At 36.3% G+C, this 19856-nt stretch overlaps 1 protein-coding gene across 2 annotated transcripts in view; it reads right to left on the reverse strand.

The window, feature by feature from the left end:
* Window positions 1-7392: 7392 nt before the first annotated feature.
* The window catches only part of SESN1 (sestrin 1), a 98436-nt gene continuing 85972 nt past the window's right edge, over window positions 7393-19856 (reverse strand). For both annotated transcript variants that reach the window (XM_038554885.1, XM_038554886.1), the window contains exons 5-10: window positions 17825-18067; window positions 13967-14114; window positions 12688-12800; window positions 10420-10610; window positions 9106-9250; window positions 7393-8551 (exon numbers count right to left, since the gene is read on the reverse strand). In XM_038554885.1, the coding sequence (XP_038410813.1) occupies window positions 8465-8551; window positions 9106-9250; window positions 10420-10610; window positions 12688-12800; window positions 13967-14114; window positions 17825-18067 (927 nt within the window). In that variant the 3' untranslated portion in view covers window positions 7393-8464. The remainder of the gene's footprint in view (window positions 8552-9105; window positions 9251-10419; window positions 10611-12687; window positions 12801-13966; window positions 14115-17824; window positions 18068-19856) is intronic.

Consider the following 19856-nt stretch of genomic DNA (forward strand, 5'->3'; position numbering starts at 1 on the left):
TGTAGCTAACATATACAGTATTATTAGTTTCAGGGGTAGAATTTAGTTTCATCAGTTGCATGTAACACCCAGTGCTCATTCTGTCAAGTGTCCTCCTTCATGCCTGTCACCCAATGATCCCTTCGCCTCACCCTCTCCTCTCCAGCAGCCTTCAGTTTGTTTCTTAGAATTCAGTGTCTCTCTTATGATTTGCCTCCCTCTCTCATCTTACTTTATTTTTCCTTCCCTACCCCTATGTTCATCAGTTTTGTTTCTTAAATTCCACATGTGAGTAAAATCATATGGTATTTATCTCTCTCATTTGTTTTGCTTAGTTTAATACCCTCTCTAGTTCCATTCGCACTGTTGCAAATGGAAGCTTTCATTCTTTTTGATGGCTGAGTAATATTCCAACACACACACACACACACACACACACACACCCCACATCTTCTTTATCCATTCATCTGTCAATGGACATCTGGGCTCTTTCCACAGTTTGGCTATTGTGGACATCACTGCTATAAACATTGGGGTGCAAGTGCCCCTTCAGATCACTACATTTGCATCTTTGGGGTACATACCTAGAGGTGCAATTGCTGGGTCATAGAGTAGCTCTATTTTCAACTATTTGAGGAACCTCCATACTGTCTCCCAGAGTGGCTGCACCAGCTTGCATTCCCACCCCCAGGGTATGAGGGTTCCCCTTTCCCTGCATCCTCACCAACATCTGTTGTCTCTTGACTTGTTAATTTTACCCACCCTGACTGGTGTGAAGTGATATCTCATTGTGGTTTGATTTGTGTTTCCCTGATGCCCAGTGATGTGGGGCATTTTTCACATGTCTGTTGGCCATCTGTATGTCTTCTTTGGAGAAATGTCTGTTCATGTCCTCTGCCCATTTCTTGACTGGATTTTTTGTTTTTTTGGGTGTTGAGTTTGGTAAGTTCCTTACAGATTTTGGATACTAGCCCTTTATCTGGTGAGACACTTGCAAGTCCCACTGGTTTTACAAACTTTTGGGCTTTATTTCTTAAGTAGGCACAATGCCCAACATGGGGCTCAAACTCACAACCCCAAGATCAGGAGTCTCCTGTTCCACTGACCTGAGCCAGCCAGGTGGCTCAGTCCCTCTGGTTTTTAAAGCCAATGTCATGGGGATTAGTCTTCCCTGTGTGAGCTCTCTGGTGTGAGGGCCTGTTTCTCTGTCCTCTCTGCACACACAGCCTCCTCCCTCCTGTGGGCAGCCTCCCTCCACCTTTCTGACCTTCCTAACCTTTTGGATGCAACTTCATCTTTATGTTTAGTTGTGGAATTTGTTCTTGCCAGTCTTCAAATCATTCTCTGGTGTATTGACGTGGATGCGGATGATATCTATTTGAAAATGTGGAGAAGAATGAGCTCAGGGTCCTCCTACTCTGCCATCTTCCCAAGCTCCTCTCTTGGAGTGTCTTTGTCTGGCTCTGGTACCAGGATAATGCCAGCCCCCAAATGGATTCGGGAGTGCTCCCACCTCTCCAATTTTTTGGAAGAGTTTAAGAATTGGAGTTAATTCTGTAAATGTTTGGTATGTAGAATTTTCCAGTGAAACTGTCTGATCTTGGGCTTTGTTGGAAGGTTTTTAATGACTGATTCAGTCTCCTTACTGGATCTAGGTCTGGGCAGATTTTTTTTTTTTTTTTTTTTTTTTGGGCAGATTTTCTATTTCTTCATGATTCAGTCTTGGTAGGTTGTATGTTTCTAAATTATCCAATTTGTGGGCATAGAGTCGTTCACAGTATTCTTTTGTAATGCTTTATTATCGTGGTTGTAATATCCGTTTTCATTTCTGATTTTACTTGAGTCGTCTTTCTTAATCGAGTTGATTCCTCCCACCACCACCACCACCACCACCACCAATAGTGTGTGTTTCATTTATTTCTGCTCTTTTATTTTCTTCCTTCAGCAAACTGTGGTTTAGATCATTTTTTTTTATCTAGTTCCTTGAAGTGTGAAGTTTAGATTGTTGATTTGAGATCATCTTTAAGGGTTGATGGCTATAAACTTCTTAGCACTGCATCCTGTAGGTTTTGGTTTGTTGTGTTTTCATTTTAATTATTCTTGAGGTATTTTCTAATTCCTTTGCAATTTCTTCTTTGATGCACTGGTTTGAGAATGTATTTAATTTTCAGATACTTGTGGACTTTCCAGTTTTTCTTTCCACTTCTGGTTTCTAGTTTTATTCCATTGTGATCAGAAAGATACTCTGATTTAAATGAAACAAACAAACAAACAAACAAACAAACAAAAAACGTTTTAAGACTTGTTCCATGGCCTAACGTGTTCAATCCTGGAGAGTGATCCATGTGCACCTAAGAGTGTGAAGTCTGCTTTTGTTGCCTCGAGAGTGTTCTGTGTATTTCTGGTAGGTCCAAGTAGTCTGTAAATATTCAAAATCCTGTCTATCCATCTTCTGGTTGTTCTACCCATTATTAAAAAGTGAGTTATTGAATCTCCTACTATTATTGTCTTGCTATCTATTTCCCTCTTGAATTCTGTTTTTGCTTCATATATTTAGGTGCTACAGAATTTGTTGCCTATATAAACTGTTGTATCTTCACAGTGAATTGACTGCTTTGTCTGATTTTAGTATAGCCACCTCTGCGCTCTTTTGGTTACCATTTACACTGAATATCTTTTTCCATTCTTTCACTTTCAGCTTTTATGTGTCCTTAGACCTAAAGTTAGTCTTTTATAGATAGTATGTAGTCAGATTCTCCTTTTTATCTTATCCATTGAGCCAGCCTGTTAAGGTCTGTTAATTAGGGAATTCAATCCATTTACATTTAATGTAAATACTGCTAGGGAAGGAATTACTATTGATATTTCATTAACAGTTTTCTGTATGTCTTACAGCTTTTTTTTTTTTTTTTTTTGGTCCCTCATTTTCCCTTCCTTTTCCTTTGTGTTTCATTAAATTTTTGGTAGTGACAAGCTTTGATTTCTCATTTTTGTGTAAATTCTGGAGATATTTTGTGATTACCATGGAGATTATATATAAAAAAATCTTAGTTATAAAAATGTATCTTCACTGCTATCTTGAATTACATACAGAAACTCCATTCCTTTACATTTCTGCCCACCTCCACTTTACTGATGTCACAAATTAGATCTTCATAGATCTTGTGCCCATTAACACAGATTTCTATCTTTTATGCTTTTGTCTTTTGAATTCAAGAAAAGTGGATTTATGTGCCTAAATTACAGTAATATAGGTTTGTGTATTTGTCACACATTTACTGTTATCAGAGAATTTTATATTTTCACATGGCCTTGCATTGCTCTGCAGTATCCTTTTCTTTCAACTTAAAGGACTTACTTTAGCATTCCTCATAGGGCAGGTCTAGTGAAAATAAATTCCCTCAGATAAATTCTGGGAAAGTTCTAATTTCTCTCCCATATTTTTAAAGAACAGTTTTGCCAATACTGTATTCTTAGTCATTAGTTTTTTCCTTTCAGCACTTAGACTGTATTGTTCTCCTGCTCTCTGGCCTGTAAAGTTTCGTTGGGTTTAAGTAATCTCTATGTTCAACATGGGGCTTGAGCTCATGACCCTGAGATCAAGAGTCACCTGCTCCACCCACTGAGCCAGCCAGGCACCCCTCTGGCCTGTAAGATTTATGCTGAGAAACCTGTTGAAATCTTGAGATGCTCTCTTGTACAAGACAACTTTCAGGATTTTTGTTTTGTTTTGTTTTTGTTTTTACTTCATCAGTTTGGTAATAGTGTGTTCCACTGTGGATTTCTTTGGATTTATCTTAGAATTTGTTGAGCTTCTTGAATTAGTATGCTGTTTCTTTTTTCAAATTTGGTAAATTTTCATTTCCTCTAAATAAGTTCTCTGCTCCTTTTGCTTGCTCTTTTCCAATAACATGTACATCGACCTGCTTGATGATGCCCCATAAGTCCCTACGGTTCTCTGCATTTCATTTTTCTTTTTTGTCCCCCTAACTTGGTAATATCAAATAACTTGTCTCCAGGATCACTGGTTCTTTGTTCCATCTGCTCAAATCCGATGAGCTCTGCTAGTGAATTTTTCAATTGTTTTCTTCAGCTCAGAATTTTTTTTTTAAATAGTTTGTCTCTTTGACAACAATCTCATCTTGTGTGTTTTCCTTCTTTTTGTTAATCTTGTTTTTAGTTCACTGAGTATCTTTTAAGGCAATTGTTTTAAATTCCCATCACTTATTTCAGAGATCTGCATTTCTTTAGGGTCAGTTTCTGGAGATTTTTGTGTTGTAGATTAGCCATGTTCCCTTGTTTCTTTATGTTTTGTGAACTTTGTTGGGATTTGGGCATTTGGAAAAAGTAACTTATTCCAGCTTTTACAGACTGGGTTTTGTCATCAGCTTAGCCAGAAGTTCTGGAACCTCTCAAACCTTTTTTGGGGATGTATCCTCTGGGTTTGTGTGTATACTTTCATTCCATTCTTCCACCCTAGTCGGTCCTTCAATCTGAAGACCACTAACCCAATTCCCCTCACCCGCTATGCCTCCTCCTTCTCCATGTCACCATCTTTTAAATGGTCAAATTTATCAGTTGATGATTTGACAATTTCTGCTTTTAATGGTCTGAATTTTTCTAAGAGGCTTGCCTGTTTCTTCTCAGGACTTTGGTTTTGGTTTTTATTGTATTTGTACTCTCTTGCAACCTCTGCAGTGCCTGCAAAGCTGTAAGCTTCCCAGTGTTCTAATGTATCTGTGTGCTCACAGTGGCTTTCAACCAACAACCAAACCATGCCACCACTCCCACTAGTGCTCCAAGTAGGAGAGAGAGACTCTGGTGTGTCAAGGCAGGCCCAAGTCAAGCTAGAATGTTGGACACAAGTTCTACTTCTTTCTTTCTGCCCTGAGGGAGGAGCCAGGAATTAGGACTTCTCATTTGTGCCATGCTGTGCCTGTAGTAGGGAGAAGGCCAGGATGAGCATGTTTCCATGAACTTTCCTGCACTTTTTGGTACAGCTGCCTCCTGGTTTTGTGTTTGCCTGGGTGCTGTAGCTCCCCAAGTGGGCTCTAGGGTCTTCACAACGGTTATTTTGGTCCTGAGTGTTAACTCGGTGTCTCCATAGGAAATGAGGACCTGGAACTTCATTGGTGGTGTCCCTTCCTATTCACCTGGCTTTTGCTATGCCTTGATATTCACTAGTCACAAATATGCCAATAAACTTTTACGGTATCTTGATGGAAGGCATGCTTATCCAACAAATTTTATTTAAAACTAAAATATCTAAACTATTAGAAAAATAACCTCTAAGCTTTTAAATGAATTTGAAATCAGCACCATTTGTATAAACTTAAAAATTGTAAATACAGATGTGTTTGGAATTTCTTAGATACTGAATTAAATTTGGCCTAATAAAAAATTTCCCCAATTTTTACAAAAAAACTTTTAGATTTAAAAAAATGAATCCTGTGAACCTCAACCAGAAATCTTCATGATTTAATTTTCCTCTTACAGGGGAGGGTTTTGGTATCCCATAAGTATTCTATTTTACCTTCCTCAATTATTTTGTCATCTTAGTTTAAAAGATTATAGTAACATTACAAATCCTGTGTGTTTAGTTTTGAGAAAACATTCAGAGTAACAGGAAACACCTGTTCAATGAACAGTGTTGAAACATAAACTGTGTATCACAGGCCTGTCTTTGTTACTTTAGGTAGAAGCATACTTGTTGGTTTTCATTTCAACTTGTGATTTCTAAGTGATTCTATAAGCTTCAGTGGACTAAGATAATACATTCAGTTGATCTTGTTTTGTGATCATCCTATTACTTGATTAGAACCTCTATTAGAAATTTTGTATTAAGAGGAAGTGTAAAGAACCAAGAGCTGAATGAGCAAAATTTTAACCATATCCAGTGTCACCTTACTTGTTGGGTTCACCTGTACTGCTAGAACTCAGCAGAAGGCAGAAAAGGGCAAAGGCATGATGCAAATTCAAGAGGAAGGTACATGTATACATTACTGGAAGCTAATTAGAAATGGACATATGTTTCTTTAAATATAAAATATATTGATAATAATAGCCTTGTCTTCTCATCAGGGTAACTTTGAAGGCGGGAACCACTTCTATTTAAAATTATGCCTCCCTCCTCTCACCCACACATCATAAATTTGTAGGTTACTAGATTGAGCTCAAATGTTTTGATGAGTAACAGTTATTACAATAGCTTTGATTAAATTTAGAGCTTGATGATATAATTGATGTAAATTTGACAGTCTCATTTTTGTTGTCACTCTAATTAGCCTGTTTCTAATTTTTTTTAAAGTAATCGCTACACCCAATGTGGGGCTCAACCTTATAACCCCAAGATCAAGAATTATACACTCAACCAACTTTTTTTTTTAAGGGGGTAGGAGAGAGGTTTAATATATTCACCAAATTAAAGGACAGCATACTGTAGACACAAGACAATTTAGAAATCTAAACAAAATGGAGGGATCCCTGGGTGGCGTAGTGGTTTAGCGCCTGCCTTTGGCTCAGGGCGCGATCCTGGAGACCCGGGATCGAATCCCACGTCGGGCTCCTGGTGCATGGAGCCTGCTTCTCCCTCTGCCTCTCTCTCTCTGTGAGACTATCATAAATAAATATTAAAAAAAAAAATAAAATGGAAGGTAGACTAGTGAAATTTACCAAATTTTGGTTAAGAAAACTATCACACTGGTGCCTCCTTTTCTAAAAATTACAGCCTAAATAATTTAAAGAAATGAGAATTGCTGTATTTAAGATTTTATTTATTAAAGCAGGAAAAGGGCAGAGGGAGAAGCAGATTCCCTGCCAAGACCCCAAGGAGGGGCTTGATCTCAGGACCCTGAGATCATGACTTGAGCTGAAGTCAGAGGTTTAATCAACTGAGCCACCCAAGCACCCCAACAATTCGAATTTTAGTTTACATTCGTTATTAACCTGTATGAACTGTCCTACTTGGCAAGATTCAACAGATTTATAGACCAATTATTTGCAGGCCTTAGCCTGCCAGGTGTCCCTCGTTTCTAATAATTATTTGAACTCTAAAACCTCAGTTCAGGGATCCCTGGGTGGCGCAGTGGTTTGGCGCCTGCCTTTGGCCCAGGGCGTGATCCTGGAGACCTGGGATCGAGTCCCACGTCGGGCTCCCGGTGCATGGAGCCTGCTTCTCCCTCTGCCTGTGTCTCTGCCTCTCTCTCTGTGTGACTGTCATAAATTAAAAAAAAAAAAAAATTAAAACCTCAGTTCAAAAGGAACATGACATGAGGTCATAAAATGGTCTTAGGTAAGATCATGAAGGTCCACTCTTCTTTGTAACCTTTAAAAGGGTGTGAATCTACCAGGCTAATAAAAGTAATGGTACCTCTGAAGTCATGACTTTTTAAGAGATTGAGACAGCACATAAAATTGGAGAAAAAAAATGATTCTTTATTGAAAAATACCAATAATACTGACAGACTTCAAAAGCAATTCACGCTTCCAGAATACAAAGTATACTTAATATATTTTTTCAAATCTTTTCGCATTTCAAAGTTATTAGCATTTTTGTAAATCAAATTTGATAACCTGACTAAAAATATTTTCCAGCTTTATTATTTAAAGAGCTGCACAATCTTTAAAGTGGGGACCGTGAGGTGGGCAGGGACAGAATGCACCTGGGACTGCGCAGCAGTCTACAGCAACATTTCCCACAATGTCAGTGCTGGAAACAAAATACTGCACAAGACAGCTGCCCTCCAGTGTCAGAGATTTTGGGAAACAGCACATCAAAAGATAGCTAGCTTTTCTTATAAGTCATACACTTTCATTTAAGATTGCTTTTCGAGGGAAATCTTTAAGAATGCCACTGTAATTTAATTCATCCAATGAAAGAAATGAACTGTTACCATCGACAGGGTCTTTGCCGAGCTGTAATAATTCTATGCTTTTTTTTAGATGCAAAAAAATTAACACATATGCAAGTTTAATTCGAAACCACACAAATTATGTATGTAGGCTCAGATAGTAGCAGTGTTCACTTTTATTACTAATAGCTTAACTGGAACAGCCACTCTATTCATTCCACCAGCAGAAATAGCAGCACCAAGATCTAAAATTCTTTATGTATAAAAAGCTTATATCATTATCCAAGTCCCATTCTTTGCATGCTCCAATTCTTGTTATCTTATTTAACATAAAAGCAACAGGATTTGGAGAGTTACTATTTGCTGTATTAAAACAGTTGTACAGCATCTTGTACTGTCAAAAAGCAAAATACTGTGAACGGCAGCCCTTCTTCACAGCTCTACACTTGAAGCTGCCAATAAGCGTTCACTGCTCGTGCCAGCAGTGGTATTTCCACAGTAACATAGCAAAAACTAAAGAAATCATGGCACAATGGATTTCTGAATTCTTTTATCTACCATTGGTCCTGGGGCTTAGTACCATCCCCTTGTAGACTATATCTGATCATTCCATCATCTCTAATGGAGGAAAGGCATCAGGTCATATAGCGGGTAATGGCTCTCAGAGCGTAGAGGAGTTCTGCTTGCATTCTAGCTTCTATAAGAAGCAGATTAACATGAACCTAAATATAAAACACAACATTATTTAAGCATTCTCAGTTTTTCAATGCATCTAATAAACCCCCAAACTAAGTATATTTTCTGTGTGCCACTAAGTAACTTAGAAATCTTGACTTAGTCTCAAAATGAAAGTCATCCTAGATTCTTTTTGGATAGATGTTGGGCTTATATTTCAGAAAACCTAGACATTACTTTAAGTAGAATACCAACTTCCCCTGTGAAATCATTTACTAATTTAAATAATTTTAAAACGATAGCTCAAAGACCAGACATTTCTATCTATAAACAATGAAAAATGAAGGAAGAGCTCTTGCAAAATGGTTTTCTTTCTCCCAAGCGGTGACAGCCATGCCAGCACTTCTGAACTGGGGCCAGCCACCGGTCTTTATTCTTTTACTCTAGCATTATAATGAGGTTCCTTCCAGGGGATACCAGACAGATGTGCAGGTATGTTCTTCTCTGGGTTGGAAAAGGATTTGAGGGCCACAGATCAGGAGGAGAATGAGAATCACTAAGTTAAAGAGCAAAAAAAAAAATAGGTACAATAGGTACATACCTTCTCAGAGTGCTTAAACTGCCTCCAGAAGCTATCATACATTCTTTTGGTAACTTTTTCGGGAGTGCAAACAACAGTTTTGATATAAACTTTAAAGCTACGATCCAATAGCTGGTTAATTTCACCATAGTCATAGTCGTCATATCTGTTAAGAGAAAATGAGAATTACTGTATTTTCAACATATGGTCTGTTTTATTATGAAAGCATGGACGTTAATGATAAATGCTGTATTCTTCTTCCCTGTGTAGGCATCTGTCCCCCACAATAACTGCTTTACAATGTTTAATTGGGGATGGATGGGTGAATATAAAGGGATAAGAAGCAGAGAAGTTAGGGAAATGAATAGAAAATTTGTTAGCGCCCAAGCAACAGTATGAGTATTGCTGAAATTAAGAATTTGACAAACTATTTACTATTGCATGATATATATATATATATCATAATCCACTTGAAAATGACTACAATTAATCCTTTTTTTCCCCCCAGGTTTCCAGGAGTTTCTGGGATCAGATGGGGAAAAAAATAGTGGGGGAGTGGGAGACGATTATTCCAGAGGGAAGAATGATCTATAGATGGCCTCACAGAGTCTATTCAGGATAGGCTGTTCTGCTTTAAGCTGAGATGGTTGATGGTTTTTAGGACTGCCAGACACTGAAGTCTCTTATTTGGTTTTCAGCGGAAAAGGAAAAAAGCTCTTGCAAAGCTGGCTCTCCTACTATTCTGGAGGCCGAGTCAGTAGTCTGCTCACTGATAAAATGAATAGCAAGAGAAACCCTGATTCTACAGCTAAAATATAGGGTGGAGTTCGTGTGTATGTTAGAAGATGGTGTGTATGTGTATATATAATGGTTGCATTGCCTATTTAACATAATGTGGCTCAATACCTAACAGGACATGAAAGTTTTACGTTTTGATGAAGTATCACGGGAGCAGGTACTCTTCAGAAGTAGCATGAGAACAGCTAGGAGGGCGCTAGTGGGGTACTTAAGGGTACTAAGTTCCAAGAAGATAGGAGATGATGCCAAAGATGTTTGATGGTGAAATTTTCATCTATGCTCTAGGACAGCTTGCTTGCCCACCCCTTCCCTGGAGGCATCTGTCATTTAACTCTTGCCAATGTCCCTAACTCTCCCTCCTGCCTAGCTAGGAGAGAGGAAATAAACCAAGCTGCAATAAATTGATTCATAAGCAGCATAAAAATAAAACCCTTCCCCCAATAGCTTGAGTATTTGTATATGTCTGTGTGCGTGTTTCAAGCACCTGAATAATTTAGCCCAAAGGAAAATATTTCTTTATAAACAGAAGAGACTAACCTTATTCCAAACATGCAGTGAATATAGTTCCAAATAGCCCGTCTAAGCATTGAGGTATCGACATCTTTGTGCATTGCCATTGTATTATAAGTAAGATTGTAAGCAATGTGAAATTTTTCATCAATCAACTGTCCCACATCTGGATAAAGGCGATTTACCAAAGAATAACCATGGTCTTCCCAGCAATAGTCCTAAATACAGAGAATAGAACAAATGCAAATAATTAAAATGTAGCCAAGACAATTCTATGTCTACTGCTCTGTCGTATGGGGAGTACTGCCTCTCTAGTGCATCCTAGCTCCCAGCTTCACTTGCAGTGCAATCTGATGTTTTCAGTTTCTATACTGCAGCATGCAAAGCTTTAGTAACTCAGTGAGTTTAAAAACCAATGGAATCGTTCTTACACAGAGGCCACCCATTTTCAGCTTTCACTCTCTCCTCATTCCACATCCAGAGGCAACCTATCTTGGGAGTCCTCTCTCGTTTTCCATTGCTGCAGCTATTCTGATGGTCCTCAAATTTTGTAAATTTTTAATTCAACACAACCACCACTCATTTCTTTCCCTTCTACCTCCTTTCTCTTAGGACTATTAACTGAGTTTCCTAATTAGTTTTCCTACATTAAATCTTCCTGCTTCCTTTCTATCTCAAGCAAAATAAGCCCCTACACTACTATATTGCTCTCATAATATTTTTCCTGAAACACCTCTTTGATATGTTATCACTCTGGTCTCCAAACTCTACAAACCTGACCGATTTTCAACTAGCTTCCCCCTAATCAGAAGCAGGAATTCTGTGCTTGAAGCACTCAGCAGCCCAGCCAACTTCTTTATAATCCCTTCCTTCACTCTCTCAACATAAGCTCAATTATTGCCTACAGTCTCCTCTGCTTTACACAATGCCCATGCTTTTGGACCATTAAAATCCGTCAAATCCTAACTTCCTCCATAAAATTTCCAGCCCACATGATCTCAATTCTACTTCATGACACACTTACACTATCAAGCAGAAGTAATCTATAAAACTGTTATGCCTAATTTTTGTCCCTTTATTTTTATGTTTTTTAAAAAACGTTTGTCCCTTTAAACATCTTTATCACTTGAGCAAGAATAAAATCTTACAGATCTCAAATTTTCATATTTCTGGGAAGTTATTTAACATTGGCCCCTCACAATAATTGAAGGAGTTGGAATATCAACTCATGTGAATTAAATATTTACCTATCTAAATTAAATATTTATAGAACAGACTATTTAAAAAAATACACTTAGGCTGCAGTATGTTTCTACTAATGGATTGGACTGGAAGCAGTCTTACAAAGCTTAGAGCATAGAATAAATATTTGCTAATTAATTGATGATTCTCAACTTTTAATGTGGAACCAGAGAAGATAGCATAGCTACTGTTGCTCCTGAGAGGTGTTTGCAAAGCACTTTTAGCATAGTGCCTCCTACCAAGCAAAAAAAGGAGGCTGGTATCCTACAGCCATAACTGGTATCCTAGAGGACACTGGGTCCTTAAGTTTCCATGGACTCAATATATACACAATTGTACTGAGGAAGTTTTACTGTGTATTTCAAAGTTAATGATTTGGAAGCTAAAGAAATTGGGTCTACCAACAATAATTCTATTCCCTACTTCACTAATTTTATTTACTCTAAGAAGTGCTAGTAATTTTGGAATAACATCTATATGAATCCTCTCAAGCTTTCAATTTAAAATCCTCAAAAATTCTCTTTGCCTCAAATAACATTCAGTACATATTTTAAAGGAAATTAGGATACTGTAATTGTCATTATTTATTTTCTATGCTATCTGTAAGAACTCACTCTCCCTAAAAAGAATAAAGTACATCTTTTACTTTTGATTTTTTTCATCGGCTTTCTCTCCACTCACATACATATAATGCTTGAGATGCTGGGGACATTTCTCTTGTCACTCAGGCCTGGTGTGTATCAGGGCCTCACTTTAACACTGGGGCTCAAGAGGAAAGAGGGAGAAAAACCAATGCTACATACATGCTACTATTATTCATTGTTTAGATATATTAGGAACTTGAGTTTTAGCACACTATCTGGGAACCTAACCCACCATTATGAGAATGTGTTTTGATTTCTGATCAACTGGTTTCTGAACTTTAACAATAAATATATTTAAAGGAATTGCCTGACATAGAAAAGTTATTTCTTTCTGGAACATTTTGGAATTCTCATATCCAGGGGACTTTTCCTAAGCAGTCACGTGCACAACAGTACATTGCAATTTTACCTGAACTCGAAATGTTGGAACATGCATCCCATGTCTAGAGAAATCCTTATAGCCATAACTAGTATCCTCAAAGTGACGAGATACATCTCTTGCTGGTGTGACTTCTTCATCATCTGAAATAATTAAAAAAGCCACTGAAAGCTTTTCAAAAACAGAATACTAGTTATAATTCATTTTACCTATAACAAATAAAAATAGGATAACCCTTTCTCTGATACCAACTAATCAACTGAAAGTCTTAAACCACAGAGAAATAGCTTATCAGTAAATGGAACGTAGTAAGATTCTCTGTTATAAAAAGTATTCATGGTTGAATTTTCCATGCTTTGCATTCCTTTCTTTCATATGTCCTCTGCATCCCCACTCCAATTTTGGATATTAAGTTTTATCTTAAAAGTATGCAAAGTTAAAAAAAAAAAAAAGTACGCAAAGTTGAACACTCTTTTGGAAAATTTTTATGGTGATTGAATAATCTATATACTTTAGCACCTGGATTATTTCTGGTTGAATATTAATGTCCTACAATATATAGTGTGATCTAACACCTCAAAGGTCCTAGAAACAATTCTGGAATGGTGAATAAATTTTAATAATGTTTCCTGAACTGCTCTAAGCCTTTCTGGATTATTTTCATGTTTGAGGAAAATAGAAACAGAAACTTTTCATCAAGGAGAAACAAGATAACATCCAACCTTCATTTATACGAATTTGATTTTTTCTTTGCTATTAGGAAATTTAGTGCTTTTAACACATATATTCTTTATCCCCACTCTGTTATCAAAATACATTTTGAGACACTTTAACTGTTTTTCCTTTAAATTACCTGGTTTATATATTAAATTCTATAGCCTGTATATAAAGGCCAAATATAAAGGATTCAAGTTTGTTGTTAGTTGTCTAATAAATAGCTCCTTTGCACAAATCATTGAATTTTAAAGCTGAAAAGCAATTTTAGGGCTTTATGAACTCGATTTCCTAATTTTAAAGAGAAAAAAGAGAGCATTCATATGTTAAGTGACTTACATTCACAAGGTTTATTGGCAGTGATTTTAGTACTAAAACTCAAATGTCCTCTTTTAGTCTAGTGCTATTTATATCCTCTTCTCGGTTTCCTGCTTTATTTATAAGTAGGAATACCTATGCAATAATAGCATCTCTAAAAGGAAAAATATATTTGCACTGATGTTTTAAAACTTATTTAAATTCTTTAAATAAAAAAGTGGGCTCTTTTTTGGTAAGTAATAGAAATTTTGTTGAGTATGTAAAGATTTTTTTTTACCTGAAGAGAAGACAAACATGCTCTCCCTTTTTTCTATTTCAAAACGTGAAGCCATCTCTTCCTGACTTGCCTCTTCTTCATCTCGACATTCCTGTAACTGCCTCATCTTTTCCATGAGGGCTTCGACCTCAAAGAAGGAATCACTTACCTAAAGAGAAAATACAATTAATGTTTCATATGTCAGAAAAAGGATGACATTTAAAAATTTTCTTTTAAGATACAAATTCTTTTGAGACAGGCTTAACAATATGGGAAAAATAGATCTTATGATTTTAATGTACATGAATGAATAAAAAATAGAATTATTTTGGCCTATCACATACATTGATATGCAGATAATGAAATAAAAATGATCTTAGGAACACATTCTTCTTACCTTATAAAATTAGTAATATCATTACTGTTAATAAGTTTTAAGAATTAAAATTTAATACTAGTTGTCAATTTAAAACAGAACTGCTCAACTAAATAAGATACAAAGTGGTTTTGCATCAGCTAGGCACATTGGGCATACTGTTAACATGTGTCTATCTTCAAATTATAGTAATCATCTCTAGTTTACCAATTAAGAATGAAATGTGTCCTTACAGGGCTGGAATCTCCACCTGACCTCTGCAAATGAAACTGGCAGCTGTCACTTACTGGGATGACTACAGCAGTGACATCTGTAGTGACAGGTCTGACACAGGCGTACTGGCCAAGTGGGCTTGCACTAGCCAAACGATATATACTGCTGCATCCTTACAACGAAAGTAGCATCAAAACTGTGGAATTTATCGTAAAATAGTAAAATATCTTCCTATTTCAAGTCTCAGTGTTCAAATACAAAACTAAAGTTTACCCCGTTATAAATATCTTTGGCTACGAATGCCTCTTCCCCCTCCTCTTACACTCTACTTGGCTTACACCCTTGATATGCTTTTCCTGTTCTATCCTCCCATCCTAAATCTTGCCACCGTGTTCTCACACAGCACTCTGCTCTTTGATTCAGAGCACCAAGTACAGTTTGTCTTGTTATTGCAGGACACTGGTTTAATGCGTGCCTCCCTCAGACCGACCCTTCATAAGGGCAGGGGACTATAGGTATATTATTTAGGTATATTAATATACTAGTAAATTATTACTAGTATATGGTCAGAATCTAGCATAGTACTTGGCACATAGTAGATATTTGCAAAATACTTGTTGCAGAAGCCTCATCAAGATAATTCTATATTAAGAGACAAATAGTCTAGACTACTAGTGCTTTATATTTTCATACGATCTTAGTTACACCAAAATACCCTCTAGTAAGCACTTTCTCTCACAACTTTGTGATGGAAAGTGCTTCTATGATGTACTGAAGATTCTTCTGGTACATACATCTCCTTAATCACTCCTGAAACAGAGCTAGTAGCCAAATAAAAAAGGGCTGAAAAAGATTATGTTGCTTAAAAGAATGAACTAAGGTTAACAAAAAAATAAATAATCAAGGTTTCTGTCAACTCACATTACCATTCATTATACTGTTTATCTACTTCCTTCTAAAATAGACCATATTTAAGTATTCTTAAGGAAAGACAATTTTTGATATATTTACAGTGAAATAAGAGGAAAAGAAAACAAAATATATTTCTTTTGCTCTTTGAAAAATCTTTTAAAGCTGTTAGTGTTTAAAAAAAAGGTACTTAATATTAAAATGTTAATATTGTCTGAGGAAATTCTTTGTTTTTTTTTTAACCATTTGTATCTGAAGAACTGAGTCAGATATCTAAAATGTACCTGAAGAATAAACTATCAGCTACTGACAAGTGTCATCAGTGTAGGGTGTAAACCTTTTTAAGAATAGCCAACTCAATACCTGAGAATGGGGATTTTACTAGAGAAATTTAAAATTTCTAATTTCTATTTTACTGTTATCTCATGTAACAGAGGGATACCTAGAAATAGTCAAGTGCTTTTTCTTTAGACTTGTTTTTTTTTAACCCTTTCCCCAAAAATTTTATTAGGAGAAAACAAAACATTTACAATGTTTACAGTCACAATTTGTAGTGAACTGACTCCCCAAAATATATTACAACTCAGTTTGACTTTTGTCATACTCAAAAACCTACTTCTAAGTAGTCCAGAGTATATACATACACGGTGCCAACTATATCTACATATAAACTAAAGCTACTGCTCATTCATCTATTGTCCAGGAAAGTACTCCTGCCTTTCTACACACACACATACACACACACACACACACACACACACACAAAGGAGAAGTTTTGGAATTTTCTATGATGAAACAAGGCATATATATATATATATATATATATATATATATATATATATATATATAGTGGTAAATATCTTTTCCTTTTGTGCAGTTGAACTCATCCCACATTCAAATTCTCTCAAGCACTAATAAACAAAATACTTATTTGGTTGAAGAACATTTAGGGCAAGTTCTGGCCCTTCCAAAGGCACTGTGAGACTCCCCGACCTCATTATTTTCTTAAGCCTTGTACTAAATCAAAGGTGAGAAGGACAACAATCCAATTCCAAGCATCCTAGCAACTGATATATATACCCTCCTTTAGACCATCTCATAACCCTGTTTTAATAAACAATCAGTGGCCACAGATGGGCCTATAACATTAATCCAGGTAGCTCAATAGAAGGTGAAATTGATGGTCCTGAACTCTGTCAGCACAGCAGTGATCAACTCTGGGAAAAGGAGTTTTCCCTTCACATGCTAATCTCATAATATTTAAATAGTACTTCTTATTTAGCACCTGATAAATGCCAGCTGTATTAGGCCTTACTTTAGAGACCTTTCATTTAAACCTCAAATAATCATGTGTTTGACCTTTATTTAGACATGAAAGAACAGAGGCTCAGGGAGTTTAGATAACTTGCCCACAGTCAAATATATATATATTAAAGGTAATTCAAACTTTAAATATGTTTCAAAGGAATAATATAACTGAGAAAATCTATGCTAAGTATTCAGAAGACTGTGATGCTGTTTCTGTGATTTCTCTTTGGAAACAGAAGTACACTATCACTATAGCAAAGAATACAAAGGGAATTTTGAATCATTGTATTTAGGAAATTAAAACCTGCTTATAGAAAATTCAACTTTTTTTTTTTTTTTAACATTTTATTTATTTATTCATGAGACACACACACAGAGGCAGAGACACAGGCAAAGGGAGAAGCAGGCTCCATGCAGGGAGCCCCATGTGAGACTTGATCCCTGGACCCCAGCCGGGGTCACACCCTGGGCTGAAGGTGGCGCTAAACCGCTAAGTCACCAGGGCTGCCCAAATTCAACCTGTTCTAATTTATTTTAAAGGAATTACAAAATTTTGAAAATAAAAAAGTCAGAGAAGAGAAGGAATAGAAGTGAAAACATTTTAATAAATTTACATTCACTTTTAATGAATTTGTGCCGAGTTAAAGATGAAAAAGAATTTTAAAAGAAATTTCCAGGTAAGGGCTGATTTCTTTTATGCAAAAGGAAGGAAAAGAATGTGATCAGCATCAGGGAGTCTGGACCACCAAGTTGCATGGTCTCAGCCTCCCCTAATCTCATTGCAGCACCCATTCAATACTAGCTGGCTCTGATGGGGCACATGCTGGTGACTCCAGATCCTAAATTACTCAAGTGTAACCTCCTAGAGGGTCTTATATATAGCCCTTAGCACTAAACTAGTGCTAGGCATTTAAAGGCAGTCAATAAATACTTGCTGAATGAACAGAGAAAGGGGCCTAATATCTCTATGGACTTAAAAGGATGGGTTTTCTAAGAAATCACACGAAAAAATAATAAAATGGCAATTACTGTGATTAGTCTTATGATGATCCTAACAGATAATATGTACTTACCGAAACATTTCCTGCTGAGTTGACCTGCATTTCATCCATACTGTGATTGCCATTTGTAATGTCACAGATGCAGTAGTTACTAACCGAAGGAGGTCTGAAGGTATGGCCACCATCACAATGAATTTCTGGACTGATTCCACAGCCAAATGTGAATGAAGCAAGAGAATGATAGTGTGTGAGGAGAACTACTGCATGTACCAGTTCTGCAAGGGACCAGCTGTGCTCTTCAGCTTTTAAAAGTCCCTTAAGAAAAAAAGAGAACATATTTATATATTGGGTTATGGTGCTGGTAAAAGCGAATAGTTCATCTTGGTATTTAATCTATTTAAAATAGAATTAGTCACTATATAAAACCTATGGTAAAATTATAATTTAAGACATGGAGAACCAGAATTTGCTAAAATCATTTTTTATGAATTATGTATTTACAAATAGAGCTTAACATAACCTGATAATTAGATTTTCATTATTTTGATTTTCTGAAATCCTGATTTAAAAATGCAATAGAGGGATCCCTGGGTGGCGCAGCGGTTTGGCGCCTGCCTTTGGCCCAGGGCGCGATCCTGGAGACCCGGGATCGAATCCCACATCAGGCTCCCGGTGCATGGAGCCTGCTTCTCCCTCTGCCTATGTCTCTGCCTCTCTCTCTTTCTCTCTCTGTGACTATCATAAATAAATAAAAAAAAAAAAAATTAAAAAAAAAAAAAGATCTTAAGAAAAAAAATAAATAAATAAAAATAAAAATGCAATAGAGTGCATTTTGCTTAAAGGCAGTTACCATATTTCAGACGCTGCATTATGAATGCATTAATTGTTGTTAGTTCAAAGTCTCAATCCAAATGCATTTCAGGTGGAAGGTACTGTATAAAATATGCTTCTATTTTTCTCTATTACCAAGCTTACTCAAATAATATTAGACAGTAGTCTGAACAACTTTACTCTGAATATTCCTAAATCATCAAATTATATTTATTTTAAAAATTATCCTCAAGGTAAAGTCTTAACAAATCTGTATCCCTTCTGCTTCACTACTTGTTTTATAATCTTATGTAATTTTGTATCACCACACAATATATACATTAATCCTATTCAAATCATATCCTAACAAAGATGCTTCAATTATGTAGTAATATCTAAAATGTTCTAAGAACTAGAAAGATAAACCGCAAAATATGTCGTATTTTTAAGAACTTCTACTGCATGGTAGATACTTTTAGAGAATGTCTCTACCTTTATTCTATTAATAAACAGAACCAGAAGAAAACAGTTTCAATGGGATTTTAAAAAGGCACACAAGATGCCACTTCACACCTATCAGAATGGCTAAAATCCCAAACACTGATACATCAAATGCTGGTAAGGATGTGGAGAAATAGAAATGCTCATCCAATGCTGGTGGGAATGCAAACTGGTACAGCCACTTTGGAAGACTGTTTCAGTTTCTTACAAAGCTAAACATAGGTTTACCATGCAATCCAACAATCACACTCCTAATTGTTTACTTGAGTTGAAAATTTGTGTCCACCAAAAAACCCCCAAACCTGCACGTGAATATTTATGGCAGCTTTATTCATAATTACTCAAAACTATAAGTAACCAAAGGGCTTTCAAACAAACTGTGGTACCTCCATACATTGTATTACTTAGTAATAAAGAAATGAACAATCAAACCTGGGAAATGCACAGAAGAATCTTAAATGCATACTGATAAGTAAAAGAAGCTAATCTGAAAGGGCTATACACTGTATGATTCCAACTATGTAACATTCTGGAAGAGGCAAAACTATAGACACTCAAAAGATGAGGGGGAAGGAGAGAGAGATGAATAGGAGGAGAACGAGGATTCTTAGAGCAGTGAAACTATTCTGTATGATAGCGTAAAGGTGGACAGGTGACACGCGTTTGTCAAAATCCATAGAACTATACAACACAAAGAGTGCACCCTAATGTAGACTACAAATTTTAGTTAATAGTAACATATCTTTTTTTTTAAAATTTTTTTATTTATTTATGATAGTCACAGAGAGAGAGA

This window comes from Canis lupus, chromosome 12, assembly GCF_011100685.1.
Source record: "Canis lupus familiaris isolate Mischka breed German Shepherd chromosome 12, alternate assembly UU_Cfam_GSD_1.0, whole genome shotgun sequence".
Classification (NCBI taxonomy): domain Eukaryota; kingdom Metazoa; phylum Chordata; class Mammalia; order Carnivora; family Canidae; genus Canis; species Canis lupus.